Source organism: Cnephaeus nilssonii, assembly GCF_951640355.1.
Source record: "Cnephaeus nilssonii genome assembly, chromosome: 19".
In the NCBI taxonomy this organism is placed as follows: Eukaryota; Metazoa; Chordata; class Mammalia; order Chiroptera; family Vespertilionidae; genus Cnephaeus; species Cnephaeus nilssonii.
The window spans coordinates 20,075,464-20,099,433 of record NC_137090.1 but is presented as its reverse complement, the minus strand read 5'-3'; the positions used below and the strand labels follow the sequence as shown (position 1 = coordinate 20,099,433).

The following is a 23,970-nucleotide window of genomic DNA, read 5'->3' as shown; positions in this document are numbered from 1 at the left end:
TCCTTAAAAACCCCAATATCCTTTAAAAAAAAATCTCGATATCCTTTAATAAAATACAATTTTGTTCCCTCCACTTTTCTTGACATGGATTTTGAATTTGCCAGAGCTACCCAGAATTTGAATAGCCACTACTAAAGATCTGTCGATAACTTACTAGTAAAATGTGCATAAATTTATTATTCGTTCACATAGCACTTATAATGTTTTCAACATACCATCACATCTATCATCTTTCCTTCTCCACCCCAAATACATTCCTAAAAAGCATTAAGGCAGGCATTAGTTACATATTACAATATAAACTGGGGCCCAGGTAAAAATAAGCAATGAATTTGTCAAAGTCACATAGCAAACTTGAACCAGAACTGAGACTAGTTCTCTGACTCCATATGTACTTTCTTATTTTATGATCCTGTCCAGTTTCCCTAAAATTCCATTTGGTACAAAGAATACACCATAGTTAGAAACATAAAATTAAAGAAACATCTGGTCCATCTTAACTCTGATGTGGTGTTTCACTGGCTCTCTGGTTTGAGTAATTGCAAACAATACTCACTGATCTGTTCTTCTTGGGTTATTGGCTCCTCATCATCTGGAAGGTAACGCTTATCAATTGCCTCTTTAATCTGGTTATTGGCTCCTTTAGGATCTAAATCCATAGCCCAAGAGAAATTCATCAGGGCGAGGTGTGTCTGACCTAACTTCTTGTAAACCTAAAAATAAACAGCAGCACTACATTTTTCATTAAGTTAGGAGCTTCAACTGTAAAATCCTAAACATTTATAATTTAAACTAGAGGCCCGGTGCACAAAATACGGGGGCGGGAGGGAAGGGGTCCCTCAGCCCGGCCTGCACTCTCTCCCAGTCCGGGAGCCCTCGAGGAATGTCCGACTGCTGCAGAGGCGGGAGAGGCTCCTGCTACCACCGCTGCACTCGCCAGCCGTGAGCCTGGCTTCTGCCTGAGCGGTGCTTCCCTTGTGGGAGCGCACTGACCACCAGGGGCAGCTCCTGCATTGAGCGTCTACCCCCTGGTGGTCAGTGACATCATAGTGACTGGTCGTTCCGCTGTTCGGTTGATTGGCATATTACCCTTTTATTATATAGGATTAGGCTCCTAATTTATATACTATAAACCCATTCTGATGATTAGGACATTTAAATCCTATAGAAGAACTCATGTCAACTTTTGAGTTCCTTTTAATATATTCAGATATTACTTTTAGAATTCCTTGCCTATATCTCTCAGATAGTGAGATTCCAATAAAATTTTGCTCTAAATGGAACAATGACAATGGAAAAAAATGGACTATAAAAGGCTTGATTAGCATTCATTTCACTGTTGTTGTTTTTTAATATATTTTATTGGTTTTTTACAGAGAGAAAGGGAGAGGGAGAGAGAGCTAGAAACATCGATGAGAGAGAAACATCAATCAGCTGCCTCCTGCACACCACCTACTGGGGATGTGCCCACAACCAAGGTACATGCCCTTGACCGGAATCGAACCTGGGACCCTTGAGTCCTCAGGCCAACGCTCTATCCACTGAGCCAAACCAGCCAGGGCAGTTTCACTGGTTTTTAAAAGAAGTTATTTCAACTCTCAACATCTGCCCATTGTTACCAACTACCTTAACTGGCATCTGGAAGCCCAGTCTGTACTGTCATGAATTTTCTTCTTTTGGTAAGTATTTTATTGATAATTGGAAGCTCAGGGCTTTCTATAAGGTAGTCTCAAGTTATGAATTCATTACTGGTCATTGGTTGCAAGTGCTAATAAACTTCCAAAGCCATAGTAGGGTTAGAATTATGGGATGTGTGTACTTGCCCCTTCATTAGGATATATTATCTTTTTAAATGTTAAAACTAAATCCATTCTTTATTCACAGAGCATTTAGTTCAGAACTCTAGTTGAATTTGCTCCATAGATGTTGCACAATAAGCATTATATTTATTCTCCAAAAGTTAATACTTGTTATCAAAGCCACAGTAGGACCATGGCCCCAATCTTTACCTTTCCTATTAAGAAGTACACAAGGGATTCTTTGGGAACAATTTGTTTCAATTCTTCAAGTTCTTGTAAAGCAGACTGAAAAAAGCAAAGGAAAACAACATCATCTTAACTAAAGCTTAACTTAAGCAATACAAACCCGAAGACTATTAAGACATATATCTCTTACCTTATATTTTTCATTTGCAAATAAAACTGAGGCTCTGTGAAATTTGCATAGAGGGTTCTTAGGATCAATAACAATGGCTTTGTTTAGGGTATCCAAAGCCTTCTCAGATTTTTTCAGTGCATGCTGAACCTGTAAGAAATAAAGATCCTAACTGATGTTTCCTTCTAATATGTATATATACATATATATATATTAACCCTTGCACTCGCTTGCTTTTGTCTCGATTCCTTTATTCTAATGCTAACCGTGTTGAGTCACACTCAACATCCGAGTGCAAAAGGTTAAAGGCTAATATGCAAAGTGTCCCCTTGGGAGTTCCATGGCTCGCTATGATGTGCATTGACCAACAGGGGCCGGCAGCTGGAAGGCCCTGATCGCTGGCCAGGCCTAGGGACCCTGCCCGTGCACGAATTTCGTGCACTGGGAATCTAGTACACATATTTTAAAATTAATTTTAGTGAGGAAGGGAGAGGAAGAGAGAGATAGAAACATCAATGATGAGAGAATTATTGATTGGCTGCCTCCTGCAAACCCCCAACTGGGGATCAAGTCCACAACCCGGGCATGTGCCCTGACCGGGAATCATACTATGACCCCCTGGTTCATAGGTTGATGCCAAACCACTAAGCCATGCTGGTTGGGCTCCTTCTAATATTTTTTAAGAAAAGTGAGACCCAAATAATGTGACTCAAAACCAACAGAAAGATAATAAAACTATTAGAGATAAGGTTGTATTGTCCCACTAGATGGTTCACTAGGTTAAGTGAATTTAGTAATTGGTTACTATACTGTTAGATTATCTCTAAAATCTCCTTCAAGCACTTCACTTTAAAGATGAGAATACTAAAGTCCAGAGATGTTAAATAACTTGCTCTGGAGTCAGAACCTCGGTTCTATGGTTCCCAATTCACCATTATGTATCCATAATGATAATTAAAATCCTAATTTTAGAGAAGACATTAGGTTTACCTTTAAATCTAAAAGGCAAGAAAAACCTTGGTTTTCCCTTCACAAGAATTTCTGCACTATTTAGCTAAATACTCACATTTCAACAGGTCTATTATGGTCTGCTAAGTATTAGGCTTTTTAAAACTGTGTTTAAGACCCCTAGAAGATTTGGCTCTAAACCTTACTAAACTTGTTTCACTCAAAACTATTACACTTTTACCTATTTTAGGAATTTATTATAAAAGTACTTCTTCTGTCTTATATATTTGAAAACCATTTGATCTGTAATACTAGAGAATAAATTATTTATTTTAAATAACTTAAAAAAACAAAACACCAACCCTCACTATTCATTCATGATTATATTCTTATATTCTGTTGTGCTCCTCCTTGGATGAATTATATGTTAGAAATAAAGTGGAGTGAATGGATGTGGCTGTGGAACAAATATCACTGTAACAAGAATGTGAGAATAGGCACTGCCAACATCTGGTTGCTAAATTCATCTATGTGATGATATTTGCAGAAGGTTATTACTATATGTGGCCAAATACTCTGCTCACAGGATTGAAATCCTAAATACTAGTTTTCTAAGAGAGAAAAGCATACTCTCATATCTGAAAACCTCTTCCAATAAACCACTCAAAATGTTAAAAAACGATTTCTTCCACAATAACTTTAGAAAAAAGCCTATTTTAAAAAAAGTTTGCCCTAACTGATTTGGCTCAGTGGATAGAGTGTCGGCCTGCGGACTGAAGGGTCCTGGATTCAATTCCGGTCAAAGGCACATGCCAGGGTTGTGGGCTTCATCCCTGGTTGGGGCGTGCAAGAGGCAGCCAATCAATGATTCTCTCTCATCACTGTTGTTTCCAACTCTCTCTCCCTCTCCCTTTCTCTCTAAAATCAATTAAAAAAAAAAAAAAGTCCAACTTTACTAAAGGTTATCAAGAGATACTCAAATTTGATTTCCTCATGTTAAGTGTTGAAAATAATTTTTATGTCAATATATTTTCTCTATATTTTTGTATAGTGTCTACTTATAAAAGTTATCACGTCAATTTTAAAGAAAATTATAAAGAACTAGAATTATTCCCCAAAATGAATAGTAAAATTCCAAAGAACATAATCTCCTCATATTGTATGCCCAGTCCCACAAAACCAAATGTGTTGAGAGAAAGATAAAGGGGTGGGGGAGGAAAAGACAGAGGCAAAAGGAGTGAGAGGGCAAGAACAAAAAGTTAGGGTATTGTACTTATAGAGAAACTAATAAATGAGATTTTAATAAGCAAACATACCTTCTCTCCTAACAAAGTACAACTTATCATCAGATACATCAAAAAATGTATATAAATATAAAATTGGTGATCCACATTGCCTTATACGAATTTTAGGCTAAAACACAGGAAACCATTTGCCTTAGAATATTAATTACTTAATTTAGAGCTAAATATTAACGTGAAAAAGTACTTTCAAAAATATGAATTATTTAATGTGAGTCTTAAGATCCCTATGAGGTAGGCAAGGTGGTGTTATTTGTCATTCATAAAATAGAAGCTCAGAGAAATTAAGTGACTTGTCTAAGAGATAAGGATACACCAGTTATTTCTCTTTATGCCAAGAAAAACATAGTATTTTTGGCTGCAAAAGAATCCAGGATATTGTTAAAAGAATAACAACAATAAAAAAAAGCCCTAATTCTTATTATAGCAATTAAGTCAATAAGAAGCACATTTCAAAAGGGAGACTAATTGAACAATGTTTAGAAAGCTACTTACTACTCCAATGTGGCAAAGTAAAACTGAACTTTGAGGGTTGATATCAAGTGCTTTCTGGAAATGCATTTCTGCAAGGCTGAATTTTTCTTGCTTATAATAAATCATTCCTAAACCATACCTGAAAGTATAAAAGTATAATTTTAGGGATATAAGCTGTGGTGGCTAATTTAGTTCAACTAATAAAAGAATTATGTATGGAATCTAATAAACCAGTAGAAAAATAGAAAAATCATCAAAGCATTTTAGACAAGTGACTTTTACAAGTGATAACAATAAAATCGATCAATCAAATAAAAGTATGACGATGTGGGGGGAAAGAAACCATGTCCTTAAGCCAATCAAGATTTAATAGCTGCTTTGTCATGAGTGGTTATTATGTGTGTGCCAATAACTTTGTTAAATTCTTCACATAAATTATCTCATTTAATCCTAGGAGGAACCAAGGAGATCAGTACTGTTATCATTTACATTTTCAAATAGGAAAACTAAGGCTTAGAAAAGTTAACTTAACTTGTCCAAAAATATATACCTAATAAGAATTCTAACCAGATTCTTCTTTGATTCTAAACCCTAACCTCCTAACAATGCTATTTCCATATTCTTTGTCCAAATATGTATGTACTTTATATAATTACAATATGCATAGTGTCATGTTCTGCTTCTCTCTTTCCACTTACTGTATCAAAAACATGCTCCTATAGACTTCAAAATTATAATTTTTAATAATATAATAATAAAAGTATAAAATTATAATTATGAAATTATATAATTATAATTATCAGATAGACCTCAAAATTATACATTTTAAGAGCTATGTAATGACATATTCAGTTGATATACAGGTATTTCTCCTGAATTTTCAAAACATCAAATGAACACAATGTGACTGATTTACATTAAGGAAACTCTCTTGGTTATAACTAGATGATGATGATGGGGAATAAGCACCAAGTGAGTAAGAAGAATATCATACTGTATCTGCTTTAAGTGGCTTTGTTGATCACTATAATGGTATTAGAGGTAAAGAAAGGGTATAAAAAGCTCTGTTCTATTTTTAATATATTTTTATATTTTACAAATTGAATTCAGAGAGGGAGAGAGAGATAGAAACATCAACGATGAGAGAGAATCATTGATTGGCTGCCTCTAACATGCCCTCTATCGGGGATTGAGCCTGCAACCTTGGGCATGTGCCCTTAACGGGAATCAAACCTGGGACCCTTCAGTCCACAGGCGGATGCTCTATCCACTAAACCAAACCGGCTAGGGCAAAAGCTCTGTTCTAATAATGGTGAAAGCGGGGATAAGAAAAGACTATTTACTTTGGAGTTCAAATAATAAATTTACTTAATGTTTAGATATTTATATAGTTAACTAAATTCCTCAATATTTAATTCTTCTAGTAAAAAAAGTCTGCCTCTCTAAACATTCCTTCTTTTCCCAAATGAAACAATTATTTTTACAACATGATTTTTGATACGGTAAAGTTTTTTTAAGAATAAAATATAGCAGAACAGACACTACACATCTAAAAAACAACCAAGTCCTATTAAGAACTGAATTCTTAAAATATTAGAGAACTTTATATTTATGTGAAGAAAAGTCAGTGTTGGAAAGGCCTGACTGTTTAATATACCAGCGGAAGCTAGCACTTATCAGGCCATCTAGCATTACAAGCAATGTTAACTACTTAGAAATGAGATAAAATTCATTAAGAATATACAAAAATCAAAAACTATTTTAGGAATCTAGTGCTTCTGATTCAGTGAGAAACAGAATAAAATTCAATTGCTATACTGATTAACCCAAAAGATAAAAAACACAAACATGTCTGACAAAACTACCACAAAATTACAATACCAAAATAACACTTCTTGATATTTGAACTATGAAGTTAGTCAAGAAAAACACAACAAAATATCAACAGTAAATATAGTGCTGAGGCAGAAATAAGAACTCTCCCATGTTTTCTTCGTTTGATAACAATATGAGCCAGTTAGTAATTTCCTATTTGTCTACTTGTGTACAAGTACAAAAAAATAAAACCTGCCCGCCCGGAGTGGCTCAGTGGTTGAGTGTCGACTTATGAACTAGGAGGTCACAGTTCAATTCCCAGTCAGGGCATAAGCTCGGGTTTTGGGGCTCGATCCCCAGTGTGGGTTATGCAGGAAGGAGCCGATCAATGATTCTCGCTCATCATTGATATGTCTCTCTCTCTCTCCCCTTTCTTCTCTGAAATCAATAAAAATATATTTTAATAAAAAAAGTAAAACCTGAGTTCCTAATAAACTTAATTAACTAGAACTAGTACTTAATAAACTAGAATACTAACAAAGATTAACAATTAGTATATAGTTTCAATGCTTATATTCTACTATCCAATGGATGAGTTATACTATTTTTTCTTAATTTTTCATCCTAATCACCATTTTAGTGTTCTAAAAAAAAGTAAGAAATCAAAGTAACAAAATCAATTATTTGCAAAAGTCTGATAGGAGAAAAGGTTGAAACTGCTGAGTATAAGGACCTGGTATTCTACTATGATTAGTTAATTGAAGAGTTTGTTAAAGGTATAAACTTCACATAAAAAATATTTTGGTTAGATATTATCAACCAGTATGTACCACTCTTAAGTATTAGTAATCAAATTCATGACAACAGAGAGCTATCTAATAAGAAAAATCACTAAGTATCAGCCCCATTAATAAGACACTGTCTTTGCACTTCATTAGCACTTACCATGCATTATAATGTCTAGGATTGACTCTGATAGCATTTCGAAAACAAGCTAATGCTTTGTCTAATTCTTCAGTTAAGACAAACTCATGCCCTAATAGAGTATAGGCATAAGCATAATTTGGATCAACCTGGATAGCTCTCTGGAAGAATTTAATTGCAATATCATGTTCCCGTTGCAAACTGAAACAGTTCCCTGCAGCACACCAGGCCTTAAAAATATGGGGGGAAAAAACAAACAAATGCACAATTAAATTTTTGTTTTATTTTTTTTAACAAACAAATCTATGGCTAAAGTTAGAACAGAAAGATACAAACTGAACAGTTTTAACAGATATAGTCAATCCTCATTATTCATATTTGCAAAATTGCCTACTTGCTAAAATTTGAAAACCCAAAACAATAGTTGCAGTGCTTTAATGGATCCAAAATATGGGTTGCCCAACAGGTATATTCTCAGTGAGGTAAAAAAAAAAAAAAGGCAACTCTCTACCTTATTTTCACAGGTCAGTGACCAAAAGACAGAGACTATAGGGAGGGCAGTGTATGGAGGGCTCGGGTTCTGGGACCAGATGGACAGTTTGAATCCCAGCTCTGGCACCTGTTTGTATGGTGGCCTCAGAAAGGCAACTTACCACTTCTGCACCTCATTTTCTCTTTTGTAAAATAAATAGAATGTATCAGGCTGAGTTGTTTTTAGGATATAAGATTATAATCTATAATCAGTGTAGGCACACGCGCGCACGTGCTTATTTCTCCAAAGAGCAATGGTTCAGTATATGCTAACTCATTGTTCTTGAAGACTATCCTATATAATAAAAGGCCAATATGCAAATTGTCCCCTCAATCGGGAGTTCGACCAGGGGGCGGAGCCAGCTGGCCAACCGCCTGCGCTCCCCCCCCCCCGCCAGAACCCACCCATGCATGAATTCGTGCACCAGGCCTCTAGTAGAACATAACTACCAAATATAATAGGAATTGACTTTTACATTCTAAGCTTAAATGTTATAAAATTACCGCTAAATATTCTTGAGATACACTAAAATACAATTCTTACACGACTGCACCATGTAAATGAATTTATTTATGGCTTAAACTGACAATTAAAATTACTGTTTTCTTTCAATTTAAAATGACCAATTTTCAATCTATTTAATTTCTGCTTAATGAACTCTAATCTTGGTGATAATAGCAATTTTAACACAGCCAAATCTCTATTAATCCTAAATGAAATACCTACTTTGTGATTTTCCTATTTAGGAATCTGTACCATCTATTTTAGGACTCTCTTCTTTCCTGAGTCCTGCCTACAGAGAAGGGTATGGGTAATATTAAATGGCATTTGAATTATTTAGTTCATCTCAATTTTGTAACGGTGATTAAAAAAACAGCTACATAAGCAAAGTGTTTCAGTAACATACCTCTGGTGAATTTTTATCCATGTCTGTTAAGTCTTTTGAAAGAACTGAAAGAGCAACATCCTTTTGAAGATGCCACAGTGTTGTAGAGTAGATCTCCATGCCTTCAACTCTGTAATTCTCAATTCTTCTAACCTCTGAGAATATTCTTTCAGCCTGAAATACAAAAACTAGTAAGGGGAAAACAAGTTGACACAATTTATATATATATAGGGAGAGCACTGGGCACTCTTCTCATAGGACCTTCATGCTGCCTTGTTTTATGGTTGTGTGAGTTAGTAATAACACAAGGCCAAACTGAGCAACTTTTCATGGCAGGTCAAATGTTGATGTAATCTCATTCACACTTAACTTAGTTTTTATACACAAGTCATAGTAGAAACATGAATTCTGAAAAGAAAACTTAAGTTTCCACACACACAAAAAGATCTATTCAAGTTACAATTTAAAAAGGGCAAGTCAATTATTTTATTCTCAAAAACCACATTTCAAAGTTTTAATATTATGGCTTTACAGAATAACTTTCCCTCAGGAATGGTGAGAGAATAGGTAACAAAAAAATACCTATTTTTGTACTGACTTTTATTAAGAGGTTGGGTTGAAAACTTTAGAGGAAAAACAGGTTCAGGCATGTTGAGCACTTACTATACCCACCAATGTCACATCTGCCAGAAATTGTCCCTATCTAGTAATTCTTTTTTCCTTTGTGGCACTCCCTTGACTTAGGGTCCCTCCTGAGCTATCAGATCAAATGATTTGCTCACCACACTCACAGCTCCCAGAGCTGTGCTTCTCTCCCCTGGAATTTGAGACTTTGGTTTATATAAAACCAATTAGTTCCTTCATTTATCAATTCAATAAGTTCAAAATTCTGAAAGTCAAGTTTAGTTTAGAATTAAAGAATATATGGTCTGTTCTTAATGAAATTAAGAAGACATAAAATAAGAAAATAATATTTCTAAAACCAGGAGTTTAATTCTAAGAAATGGCCATATACTATCTAGGATAGCTTGATAACTTGTAACTTCCCTGAAATCCCCTATAAGTTATACAGATACAATTTTCAAACCGGCATTGGTTACAAGAAGACAGACCTAACTATCAGCCAAATACAGATTTTGGAAATGTTTGTTTTCAAGTTTTTCAGAATCTATTGTTTCTTCTGAAAAGTGATTGTGGCATAGACAAGAAAATATTTTGAAAAATCATAACTTTAAGTTGAAACAAAGGCTTTCTTTAGTTAAATATGTGGATCTATATCTGCTCTATAATTAGGGGAAACAACAAAATTAATGTATCTTAAAGTACCTGAAAAACAATAAATTAGAAATAATTTTGAAAAGGGCTTACCAAACACAACTTTTGCCTGTGTACCAGTAAAGGACCATAATCCAAACATGGGTCTTCTAGCAATGAATAAGACTATCTACAGCTCTTTCTCTCTTTACTCCACAAAATTACATGAACAGGTAACTTCTGCATTTATTCTCTATCTGGAAGAACACTCCACCACTAGATCTTTATATGGCTCATAAAGGGAGGAGTAAAGTTCTTTCTCTGAGCACACTTAAAAAAAAAAAAAGCACCATACTTCACTGTCCCTCAATTTCCTTACCATGCTTCATTTTTTTTCTTCATATAACTTACTGCTATCCATCCTATATAATAAAAGGGTAATATGCAAATCGACCCAACGCTGGAACGACTGGTCACTATGACGTGCACAGACCACCAGGGGGCAGACACTCAAAGCAGGAGCTGCCCCCTAGTGATCAGTGCACTCCCACAGGGGGAGCACCGCTCAGCCAGAAGCCCAGAAGCTGGCCTCATGGCTGGGGAGCGCAGCGGTGGTGGCGGGAGCCTCTCCCACCTCTGTGGCAGCACTAAGGATGTCCGAATGATGGCTTAGGCCTGCTCCCCAGTGGTTCCCAGGCTGCAAAAGGGTGCAGGCCGGGCTGCAGGACGCCCCCCCCCCCCCCCCCCCGAGTACACGAATCTCGTGCACCGGGCCTCTAGTCTTTATATATTTATTGGCTTATAATCTGTCTCTTTTATTAGAATTAGAATGTAAACTCTATGAAAGCAAGCAATTATCTGTCTAGCTGTATTATAGAATCTAGAAGAGAGACTAGGACATAATATTACTCAAATCTATACTGAATAAATGAACTGAAAGTAAACAATGCAAAAAAGTAACATTATTAATCTTAAATAATAATTTATATTAGAAAAATTATATTAATATAGAGCAAGCATGTCAAACTCATGGGCCGCATGTGGCCCACAATGAGTATTTTTGCGGCCCAGCCAATATCACAGTATGTAAGAAATGTTTTAATAAAAATTTCATAACTTAATTTTTACAATATCCTGTTATACATAATTATTAACGAACTACAATGTTTGCTAGTGACAGATTACTATAATCGTGTTGCATTCATTTTTCTTACACGCCTTACGTGCAGGCACATCATTTCTCTCCACTAATACTAGCAGCGAATATTTTAGCAGCCGATTGCCACATCATTAGTCTTGTACTGACTTGTTTGGTGTGCACAACATGAAATATTTAGCTTTCGTAGAACAAGAAATATAGGTTTATTTGCGTTACGCTTATTAATCTATGCAGTTATTCAGTGTCTGGTAAGTTAATGTTTAAGAAAATATTAATTTTTATTAAAATGTTCTATTATTTTATGTTAACAATTACTCATTTATTTCAGCCCTTTGCATTTAGGATGTCTCTATCGAAATAAACCTGCGTTTCTATGAAAATTGAAGCTTTTGTTTTTTTGCATCCCACATAAACTTAAACCTTGTTTATTTGGCCCATGTTAGCCTTTGAGTTTGACATGCTTAATATAGAGGTTTCTTAAAATTTTGTTTTTAAGTTTAGAGGGTGAGGTAAGAAAATGCTTTGGAAGAAGTAGGAAGACATTTAAATTATAATTAGAATTTTCTTTGGCTTTAGATTAATCATGCTCTCCATTTCCAGTATAAATAACATAAGCAACAAATATAATTAAAATTAAAAGGCTAAAAGCCTTGTGATAAAGACACTGTGTCCTCAATTACAATTTTCTTCATAGCATCCCTCAAGTTTATAAAACACTAGAGGCCCAGTGCACGAATTTGTGCAACAGTAGGGTCCCTATACCTGGCCTGCGGGATCAGGCCGAAACCAGCTCTCTGACATCCCCCGAGGGGTCACAGATTGCGAGAGGGTGCAGGCCAGGCCAAGGGACCCCACCGGTGCACAATTGGGGCTGGGGAAGGACGCGGGAGGGCTCCAGGGTGTGTCCAGCTTGTCTCGCTCAGTCTGGATCTGCCAGACCCCAGCAGCAAGCTAACCCTCAGGTCAGAGAGTCTGCCCCTGGTGGTCAGTGCACATCGTAGCAACTGGTTGAGCAGCCTTAGCATATCATGGGCATATTACGCTTTGATTGGTTGAACAGCCGACCGGACACCTAGCATATTAGGCTTTATTATATAGGATATGAAATGCCAACTATTCATTCCAGTAAGAACTCTGAATATAGTAGAAAGAATTTTTACTAGAAATATCTATTACATGGTAAATATATATTTTCAGGTTCAACTGAGTTCAAATGTTCCACATAAGAATGTATGCAACCCTGTCCCCAACCCCACCCCCCCCAAAAAAAGAAGAATGTATGGGCCCTGGCCAGTGTGGCTAAGTTGGTTGGAACAACATTCTGTACACTTAAAGGTTGCTGGTTCAATTCCTGGTCAGGGCACATACTGATGTTGCGTGTTCAATCCCCAGTCAGGGCAAGTATGGGAGGCAAGCAATGGATGTTTCTATCACATTAATGTCTCTCTCTCTCCCTCTCTCTTTCTCTCAACATCCCCCTCCCCCCACTCCTCTCTCTCTCAAATCAATAAAAATATTCTTGGGTGAGGATTAAAAAAAATGTATAGATGACTTGGTTTGTTCTCTACAAATCTACTTCAAGTAATCCTAAAGAATTTAAATCCCTCACCCCTTAACACAAGAAAGAACTGTATTTATAAATTATAAATACTGAGAAAATATAGACATTACATAATAAATATTGACCTTTTAGATCTAGCTTTGCCAAGCAAAGGCATTAATTACATTTCAGTTATGTGTAAAAAGGCATATATAACTGTTTTCTATACTTACTTGCATGTACTCTGAAAGTTCAAAATAGGCCCTTCCAATTTGGCACAGTACCCAACCAGTATTGTAGTGATGAGAAGGTAGGTGGCTCAAGATATTTATAGCTTCTTTGCAGTTGTATGAACACAAAGCTAAATAACCTTTCCCCATTTCACGAAGAAGGCTCATCAAACCTTCTAGGAGAAAACAAGGTAGTAAACAAAGGAGAAAAGACAATAAAACAGCTTGGTTTTCTAGAAAGGCTAATTATAAAATTATTCATTAAAAATTCCAACATCTATTTAGATAAAATGAAAGACACTTTAGTGAACATAAAAAAAACTTACTTAAAATAGTGAATAAAATACAAAGAAGATATTTAGCATTTAAAACAGACCTGCTGCTGCTTTCTGTAGATTAAATGCCTGGATCTGAGGTGTGATTGTAGAGATTTTCCCTTCTGAAATGATGGAAGAGTCCAATTTTGAAATTTCCAGGCTATCATTTATGTTAGGTTGAGTTATTCCTCCTTTATTAGTTTTACTTTTTGTTTTTCTGTTTGGGATTTTAGGTGGAAACTTCATTTTTAATTTTTTGCTATTCTCCTGTAAAAAGCAGGAAAACCCCACATTTGTTATACTCATGTATTTTAGACATTCCCCCAACCCTTTCTTAAATATTAGATAAAAATAAATGTACAAACTTGTGTATAATCTTGACTGATGTGTATTTTTCTCAGAAAAAAATTTATAAAGACAAGTCTTTAAGTCATTTAATTTTAAATAATTCTGAAGATAATTCATATTAACCAGTGTTTAAGATAAATTAGCATTAAATGTTGCTCTTTTCTGAAAGTATATAATTTCATTTATTATTTTAAAATAAGAAAAGTAGATGCAATACTATTTGTCTCAGAGCATCATATTTGATATCATAAAAGTATTGAACTGAATGTCAAAGATTATCCATAATATTTGTCAATGGATCAAGGAAATTTACTAAAGACATAATGAGACCCTTTAATTGTGCAAAGAAATGTGTAAAGAAAAGAAAATTTCCATTTACTTTTCCCCCAATTTTCATCAATGACAACATCTGACATAACCATAGTACATAATCAAATCCAAGAAACTGGAATTAGTATAATACTATCAACTAAACTACAGATCTTATTTGGATTTCATCAGTTTTTTACATGCACTTTTTTGGGGGAGGGTGGATGTGCACAGTTCTATGAATTTTATAATATATATGGATTTGTATAATCCACTGCCACAATAAAGAAGCAGAATATTCTATCAACACAAAGAAATTCCCTTGTGCTATGCTTTAAAAGTCATACCTTCCCCCAGTTCTAACTACTAAAAACCACTGATCTGTTCTCCAACACAATTTTGTTATTTCAACTAAGTTATAAAATATTTAATAAAGGACCAAGGAAATTTACAAATGTTATATAGATGGTTCCCCAAATTAAAAAAAAATTTACATAGTCACTTAATTTATTTATTAGAAATTGAGTCATCGATGAATAGAAATTTTAGAGGGGGGAAGCATTACCTTGGTTGTAGAGCTGTCACTAGTAAAAAGTCGTGAACTTCTTCGAGGCAGTGCATTTGGGGGAGATGTGATAGTGGGGCTCAATACCTGAGGTGTTGTACTAAAAAAAAATATATATAAAAGTAGACATTAAAAAAAAAAAACTCAGTTTATGACCATAAACTGTTGCTTCAATTCAGATATATTAAAAAATAAACATTCAACATGTTTGCACTCTAAAGTTGATGAGTTTGGCTAGTCTTTTTCTCGTCCCTCTATGAAAACTCAGATTTAAATACTATTTGTGTTACCATAAAATAATGATTATACTACAGATCTTTGCTCTATCTAAAATTGCCAATTTAAACTTAAAACAATCCACATAAAAATTCTGGGTCAATAAAAGGTAAACAAACCTATAAACCAATTATCTCTAGCTCTCATTTGCAACTATAGCAAATTAGGGAAAAAGGAAAAGATAATTGGCCATGGATAGTTTAAATGTAGGGATACTTCCCAACAAATACCACCAGAACAACTTATACTTGAGAAGTATTTCCCTATAAATTCAAACACCACATCAAGATTTATAGAACAAAAGAAATCTAATAATCTCTTGGGTACATTTTTTTACTTTAAAGGCAAATCCTATGATATAAGAATTTCATTCTTAGAAAGAAAACAAACTTAAAACCTAAAATGATCTGAGAGTAGGTAAGTCTATGGAGTAAACTGTTTACAATTTATACAGTTTATGGGAAATCCTAGTAGTTACCTGAGTTTGGGTCAAAGAGACTTTCGAAAAGAGATGTTGACCGGTGAATAAAGAATACCCAGGTAGTCCTTAATCTTTTCAAAAACCATAATTTCAATGTAGGGATTTCAGCAAAAGAGGTCGTTTGGGTTAACCAATTAATTTTTATTATTTATTTATTTATTTATTTTTATTTTATTTTTTTATTTTTTACATTTTTTTAATTGAGGTATTATATGTGTACATATCTTACCATTACCCCCCCCACCCCACACCCACACATGCCCTCACCCCCCAGAGTTTTGCGTCCATTGTTTATGCTTATATGCATGCATACAAGTCCTTCGTTTGATTTCTTATCTCCCCCCCCCCTCCCTAACTTTCCCCCTGTAATTTGAAGGTCTGTTTGTTGCTTTACTGTCTCTGTATCTATCTTTTTGTTCATCAGTTTATAATGTTCTTTATTATCCATAAATGAGTGAGATCATGTGGTATTTTTCTTTCATTGACTGGCTTATTTCACTTAGTATAATAGTCTCCAATTCCATCCAGGTTGCTGCAAATGATGAGAATTCCTTCTTTTTTATGGCAGCATAGTATTCCATTGTGTAGATGTACCACAGTTTTCTGATCCAATCATCTGCTGACGGGCATCTAGGCTGTTTCCAAATCTTAGCTATTGTAAATTGTGCTGCTATGAACATAGGGGTGCATATATCCTTTCTGATTGGTGTTTCTAGTTTCTTCGGATATATTCCCAGGAGTGGGATTACTGGGTCAAATGGGAGTTCCATTTTCAGTTTTTTGAGGAAACTCCATACTGTTCTCCACAGTGGCTGCACCAGTCTGCATTCCCACCAGCAGTGCACGAGGGTTCCTTTTTCTCCGCATCCTAGCCAACACTTGTCGTTTGTTGATTTGTTGATGACAGCCATTCTGACAGGTGTGAGATGGTACCTCATTGTTGTTTTGATTTGCATCTCTCGGATAATAAGTGACTTTGAGCATGTTTTCATGTGTCTCTTGGCCTTCCTTCTGTCTTCTTTTGAAAATATTCTGTTTATGTCTGTTGCCCATTTTTTTACTGGATCATTTATCTTCCTTTTATTAAGTTGCATAAGCTGCCTGTAGATGTTGGAGATTAAACCTTTATCAGTGATGCCATTTGCAAATATGTTCTCCCATGCAGTGGGTTTTCTTGTTGTTTTGTTGATGGTTTCTTTTGCTGTAAAAAAGCTTTTTATTTTGATGTAGTCCCATTTGTTAATTTTCTCTTTAGCTTCCATTGCCCTAGGGGCAGTGTCAGTGAAGAAGTTCTTTTGGCATATATCTGAGATTTTGTTGCCTGTGGATTCCTCTAGTATTTTTATGGTTTCCCGTCTTATGTTTAAGTCCTGTATCCATTTTGAGTTTATTTTTGTGTATGATGTAAGTTGGTGATCTAGTTTCATTTTTTTGCATGTGTGTGTCCAATTTTCCCAACACCATTTATTGAAGAGACTGTCTTGACTCCATTGTATGTTCATGCCTCCTTTGTCAAATATTAATTGAGCATAGTGGTTTGGGTTGATATCTGGATTCTCTATTCTGTTCCATTGATCTGTATGTCTGTTCTTGTGCCAGTACCAGGCTGTTTTGATAACAGTGGCTTTGTAATACAGCTTGAAATCTGGTATTGAGATCCCTCCTACTTTATTCTTCTTTCTCAGGATTGCTGCGGCTATTCGGGGTCTTTTTTTATTCCAGATGAATTTTTGGAGAGTTCTTTCTAGGTCTTTGAAATATGCTGTTGGTATTTTGATGGGGAGTGCATTGAATCTGTAGATTGCTTTGGGTAGTATGGACATTTTAATGATGTTGATTCTACCAATCCATGAACATGGTATGTTCTTCCATCTGTTTACGTCTTCCTCTATCTCTTTTTTCAGTGTCCTGTAGTTTTCCGCGTATAGGTCTTTTACCTCCTTAGTCAAGTTTATTCCTAGGTATCTTAATTTTTTTGGTGCGATGGTAAATGGGATTGCTTTTTTAGTCTCTCTTTCTGTAAGTTCACTATTGGTGTATAGAAATGCCATAGATTTCTTGGCGTTAATTTTGTATCCCGCTACATTAACCAATTAATTTTTAAAATAAAATTTTAAATGTATTTTTAAGAGCAGTTTAAAGTTCACAGAAATATTGAGGGGGCAGGTACAGGGATTTCCCATATACCCTCTAAACTCCCAAATGCATAGCCTCCTCCATCATCAACATCTCCCTACAGTGGTACAACTGTTATAGTTTAGGAACCTATATCAACACATCATAATTCTCCAAAGACCACAGTTCACATCTCCAAAGACCATATTCACATTAGAGTTCATTTTTGGTTTTGCACATTCTATGAATTTGGACAAATATACAATGCTGGTAATTATGGTATCATATAGAATATTTTCAATGCCCTAAAAATCCTCTGTGCTCTGTCTGTTCATCACTCCCTCTCCAACTCCTTGCACCCACTGATCCTTTTACTGTCATCATATTTTGTTTTTTTTTTTGAGAAACCAATTCATTTTCCTTTATTTTGTACTAACAACCATGTCATTTTTACTACAAATGTGAATGATATTTTTTCAATATTGCCTAATTATAGAAAAAGGTATTGACTGAGAAGTGGGAAGAAATAATCTCATAGCATGGGGCAGTTTATATGGAGGACAAGCCTGAGAAAGATGCTGAGATTGCTTTAAATAGACAGAAGCCTGTATGAGGTCAACATAAATCTTACAGGGGTAGAAGTGAAAATGATTAAGAGGATTCTGGAGTTGGGGTGGCTAAAGACAAACTCTTCCTATATTATAATTATCATTATGGTTCTGTTAGCTCCAAAGAGCCATTTGTCAAAAGAAAAAGAAAAAATGCTCAAAACCTGACAGTGAACAATTCTTTCAATTATAAAACAGAGGTGAAATAAAAATTTTCTTCTGACATACAAAAGCTGAAAAAATTCATGATCTTTAGACCTGGACCACAAGAAAAGTTAAAATAATTCCTTCAAGATGAAGAAAAAGGATACCAAATTGAAATTTGGATATACAGAAATAAATAACAGCAGTGGGGAGAAGGGGAGTTAATGGGGGGGGGGGGGGGGGGCGGGAGGGACACTTGTAATACTTTAAACAATAAAGATAAAATTAAGTAAGGAGGGGGAAAAAAGCACCAGAAATTGTAAATATATGAGTAAATTTAAAATAGACTTCTTTGTATTATTTTACAAAAATTCTATAAAAGATAAACAAGGCAGAAACTACAACAATGCACTATGGAGTTAATAAATAATAACATACATAGAAGTAAACTATATGACAACCATAGCATAAAGACTAAGAGAGGAGCATGAAAATATACTATAATAAGGTTTTATGCTACACATGACATGGTATATATTATTACTTGAAGGTAGACTTTTATAAGTTAATATGTTACACTATAAACTGTAAACAAAAGACAAAATAAAGAATAATCTATAATAATAAAAGCATAATATGCTAATTAGACTGGACGTCCTTCCTGAAGAAGCCAAGCCAGGGCTGCGAGGGAAGCCCAGGTCCCGGGTGCCTCCTGGTGGCCGGAGGGAAGAAAGGCCTACTCTTGCATGAATTTTGTGCATCAGGCCTCTAGTTGCTAATAAAGCAATGCTATGAGTTGAACTGTGTCTCCTAAAAAGATATGTTGAACGCCTAACCCCCCAGAACCTGTGAATGTGACCTTATTTAAAAATAGGGTCTCAGCTCTAGCTGGTTTGGCTCAGTGGACAGAGTGTCACCCTGTGGACTGAAGGGTCCTGGGTTCGATTCAAGGGCAGATGCCTGGGCTATGGGCTCCATGCCCAGTAGGGGGCATGCAGAAAGCAGCCAATCGATGATTCTCTCTCATCATTGATGTTTCTTTCTTTTTTTAATGTATTTTTTATTGATTTCAGAAAGGAAGGGAGAGATGATATAGAAACATCAATGATGAGAGAGAATCATTGATTGGCTGCCTCCTGCACGTCCCCTACTGGGGGGGAATCGAGCCCGCAACCTGGGCATGTGCCCTTGGCCGGAATCGAACCTGGGACCCTTTAGTCCGCAGGCTGACGCTCTATCCACTGAGCCAAACCGGCTAGGGCTCATCATTGATGTTTCTATTTCTCTTTCCCTCTCCCTTCCTCTCTGAAATCAATAAAAATATATTAAAAAATAATAATAGTAATAAATAGGGTCTTTGTAGCTATAGTCACGGTAAGATGAGGCCATCAGGGCCCATATTACTTATTTCCTTAAAAGAAAAGGGAAATTTGGATACAGAAATACACAGGGAAGACGGCCATGTGGAAAGACAGACAGATACTGAGTTAGGCTACTACCAACTAAGGAATGCCTGGGGCTACCAGAAGCTGAAAGAGTCAAGGAAGGATCCTCCTCTAGATCAGTGGTTCTCAACCTTTCTAATGCCGTGACCCTTTAATACAGTTCCTCATGTTGTGGTGACCCCAACCATAAAATTATTTTCGTTGCTACTTCATAACTGTAATTTTGCTACTGTTAATGAATCGTAATGTAAATAACTGTGTTTTCCGATGGTCTTAGGCAACCCTGCTAGCGGTTCTCAACTTGTGTGGGTCGCGACCCACAGGTTGAGAACCGCTGCTGTAGAGCCTAAGACCATCGGAAAACACAGTTATTTACATTACGATTCATTAACAGTAGCAAAATTACAGTTATGAAGTAGCAACGAAAATAATTTTATGGTTGGGGTCACCACAACATGAGGAACTGTATTAAAGGGTCACGGCATTAGAAAGGTTGAGACCACTGCTCTAGAGGCTTCAGAGGTTGTATGATCCTGTCAACACTTTAATTTTGGATTATTGTGTCTAGAACTGTGAGTGAATAAATTTCTGTTATTTTAAACCATCCAGTTTGTGGTACTTTGTTTCAGCAGCTATTGGAAACAAATATAGAATTAAGTAGGTAATATAAAGAACAAAGAATTATTAATAGTTGATAACAGTGGCTTGTTAGTGTATTTGTTTTAGTTTTTAAGTGAAATGTATAATCCAATAAACGTTTTAAGTATTCTTTAGGATTAGCATATACTCAGCCTATATAACATTACTCTGCAGGAGACCTCAGACTCCTTCTCATAACTGAACCCCAGGCAATTTGTCACCTGTCTTCAAGATGGCACTCATGAGGACACTTATCATCCTGCTGCTTTAGAAATATTGAGGCCTTTTATATGCATACATGTGACTTTTAAGGCTTATGATACATGTTCACTATTTGAGGAGGAAAGAGGACATATATGTTTGTAGAAATGCATAACGGGAATGGGAGAAGGAAACCTATCTGTACTTGACCAGTGGAGAAGGTCACGTAAATAAGAGGACAATTACTTTGGCGGAGTGTTTGGAATATCTAGCTTAAACAAATTCATGAGGCAATTAGAGTAAACTAAAAAGATATTTTAGCTAATTCCTGTCTTGATTTGCATTATAATATTCAACTAAAAATTAACACTAGTCTCTTTTAGTAAGTTAGAAATTTCTCAAATTTGACATATTCAAAAATTTTAATAGTCATTCTAGAATTCTTGGGAGAGTCAAAACCTGCCTATATGGAAGTATAGCAAGAAAAGCTGAACAATACCAAGTAATGCACCATAATAAATACCTTGTTTGTGGGCCAGAACTTTGTGTTTGTGCAACAAGAACTGGAGTTACCTCTCGACTATTTCCACTCTGTGAGAAGACAGATTTTGTTTCCAGTTTTGGCCGATTCTGGCAACAGACTGTAAAACACAAAATGTCTAAGGTTTGTGAATTATAGATTGCATTATAAATAATAAAAGACATATGATGCTCCCATCTCCATTATCCAAAATCAAGATTTCATAATATATTACTGTCATCTGAATACACAAACTACCAATTTCATTGTCATTATTATTGTCACATTAGAATGAACATCAGCCTATTTCCACATTTTAACCCCAGTATTTTTATCTTTATACTATCCTGTCATCTTTTAATTTAATTTTTAAGGAAAGGCTCAAATTCCTGGAAATCATTTAGTTACAACATCTTCTCCATTTGGGGCTAATGCTAAAGAATTTTAAGACAGCTACTATTCTCAAGATTTATGATCTACTTTAGTATACATAAAAAAATAATATAGCCCAGCTGGCATGGCTCAGTGGTTGAGCATCGACCTGGAGGCCACGGTTCAATTCCTAGTCAGAGCACATGCCTGGGTTTCAGGCTCAATACCCTGTAGGGAGTGTGCAGGAAGCAGCCAATCAATGATTCTCTGTTATCAATGATGTTTCTATCCCTTTTCCCCTCTCCTTTCCTTTCTGAAATCAATAAAAATATTTTAAAAATATATAGAATAAGATTTTTATAACCCTTCTTTGGCACTTAGTAAAAGCAGTTCTATACAGGTATACCCTGCTTTTTTAAAGTTCATGATTTTCGCTTTTATGAAAAAAGTTTAAAGCAAAAATACTGTTTAGCATTTGTTTTGCAAGGAGTTGTTAGAAGCTTTGAGAGCCCCCAGCAGTAAAAGGGTACCAGTAAGATCCTTCCCTGGGAACTACACCCAGCATCAAGCCACCAGAGCATGGAACTGTGCCTGTGAACATTTGTGTTTTATTTTGTCACTCATTAGCAAGATATGTCCTCAAGTATGAGAAAAACTCGTAAGGATGTTACGTATAGCTAAAAACCAGAGGTACCTAAGCGTTTCAATTGTGGTGAACGAAATAAAGACGTGCATGCGTTGAATTTTGGGTCTGGGAATGCTCAAAATATTTCTTTATAAATTACTTATAATTTATAAATTATAACTACTTATTTGCTTTAAACCATTTTGGCTTACAAAAGGTTTCATGAATACTCTATTTTTGGATAGTGGGGGAAACCTACAGTAGTTAGAGGAGTAGGTTTAAAAAGAAGTCATCAAATTATTTTCCAAATTCTAAGGATATTGCTCTTAGAATTAATATTTCTTTCTAGTGTATACAATCTTTCATTAATTAGTTTCTGCTGTCTGGAGGGGGGAAAAACCCGTTGCTTACTCTTTTCTGTCTTCTCTAATTTATCACCTTATTTCTATTCATTTTCTCACTTAGCTTCTTTATAAAGAGATCAATGACTATTGTATCAATGGATGTTTTAAATTTCATTACTACCAGATAATTTTCTTCAAAACTTACCTGTTACTTTCATAGCCACTGTACATAAATCTCAAACTGCACATTACAAATAATCATGTTTTCATCAGATATGAAAGCCTAATTTTGGCCTCTCCTGCATTCATCATCACTGATCATCCCTCCTTTTTGAAACTTTGTATAACTTCCAAAATAGTACAGCATCTTTATTATTTGTCTTACCATTTCATTTGCTGGCCCCTCTTTCTTCCATTAACTATGCTCTTTAGCTACTCTCTCTTTCCTTAGGAGAGCCTAGCCATTTTAACAGCTTTAATTATTATTTCTATCACCAGGCCATAGTCTTTCTTGTACGATTAACTATCCACTGAATATTTTCACCTAATCTACCACCACCTCACCTATACTCCTTCCTCCTTTTCCTTCTACATTCACCCAAAGGACAAAACTTAAAGTCAATTTGGGCCTTGTCTAACCAAGAACTATGTACTAAACCCACTAGTCGGTTTGATATTTTTAGTTGATACTGCATGCAGACCTACAAGTATAGCTTTTCTAGGAACATCTTGTAATAGGGTAAGGAGAGAACAGAGGCACAAGAGGAAGAGATAAGTGGCTTTTATTATTTGGGCACTGAAATAATGTACCTCTCACTTCCTAACTTCTCTTGATTGCAATAGCTTGCCTAGTTCTGGCCTATTTCACTTGGCATGCTAACTACTATGCTACTATGCCTTCTCATAATTGTAATAAACTGATTTCCACAATTATTTCTCACTCTTATAACAGTACAATACAAGGTAGTTGCCAACTTTTAGAGATCACATTTAAAATAATCTACATTTCAACTACTTTGCAGTCTCTTTTCACCACTCTTGGAACTCCCCCCCCCCCCCCCAGACTCTAAGGAAGTTCAGGAATAAAAGAGTAAAAAAACCAGAAGAAACATGACTCTAGAGAGGTAAAGGGGCTATATTGGTCATTCATATACTACTATTATTTATTTAGCTGTCATTTTATTAAACATCTATTAAGCATGGCAAACAGGCATTTTACACATATAACCTAATATAATTATCATAAAAGATACCTTGCACCACAGATATCTTTTAAACAAATAGCACTTTTACCTCTACTGCCATAGATCTTTATAAAAGAATGTTATAAAGAGAATCTCAAAACTTGTTCCAGTATTTACCATAAGAATACTGTCAAATATTTTTCATTTTATTACACATCCTATATAATAAAAGCCTAATATGCTAAGTGTCCGGTTGTACA

At 35.4% G+C, this 23,970-nt stretch overlaps 1 protein-coding gene across 1 annotated transcript in view; it reads right to left on the bottom strand.

Moving 5' to 3' along the window:
- CDC27 (cell division cycle 27) overlaps window positions 1-23,970 on the bottom strand; it is a 54,639-nt gene that overhangs the window by 3,306 nt on the left and 27,363 nt on the right. The window contains 11 exon segments of the mRNA XM_079796881.1: window positions 557-713; window positions 2,010-2,084; window positions 2,176-2,304; window positions 4,899-5,016; window positions 7,638-7,846; window positions 9,056-9,208; window positions 13,221-13,393; window positions 13,594-13,801; window positions 14,757-14,856; window positions 21,189-21,280; window positions 21,283-21,306. Coding sequence (XP_079653007.1) covers window positions 557-713; window positions 2,010-2,084; window positions 2,176-2,304; window positions 4,899-5,016; window positions 7,638-7,846; window positions 9,056-9,208; window positions 13,221-13,393; window positions 13,594-13,801; window positions 14,757-14,856; window positions 21,189-21,280; window positions 21,283-21,306 — 1,438 coding nt within the window.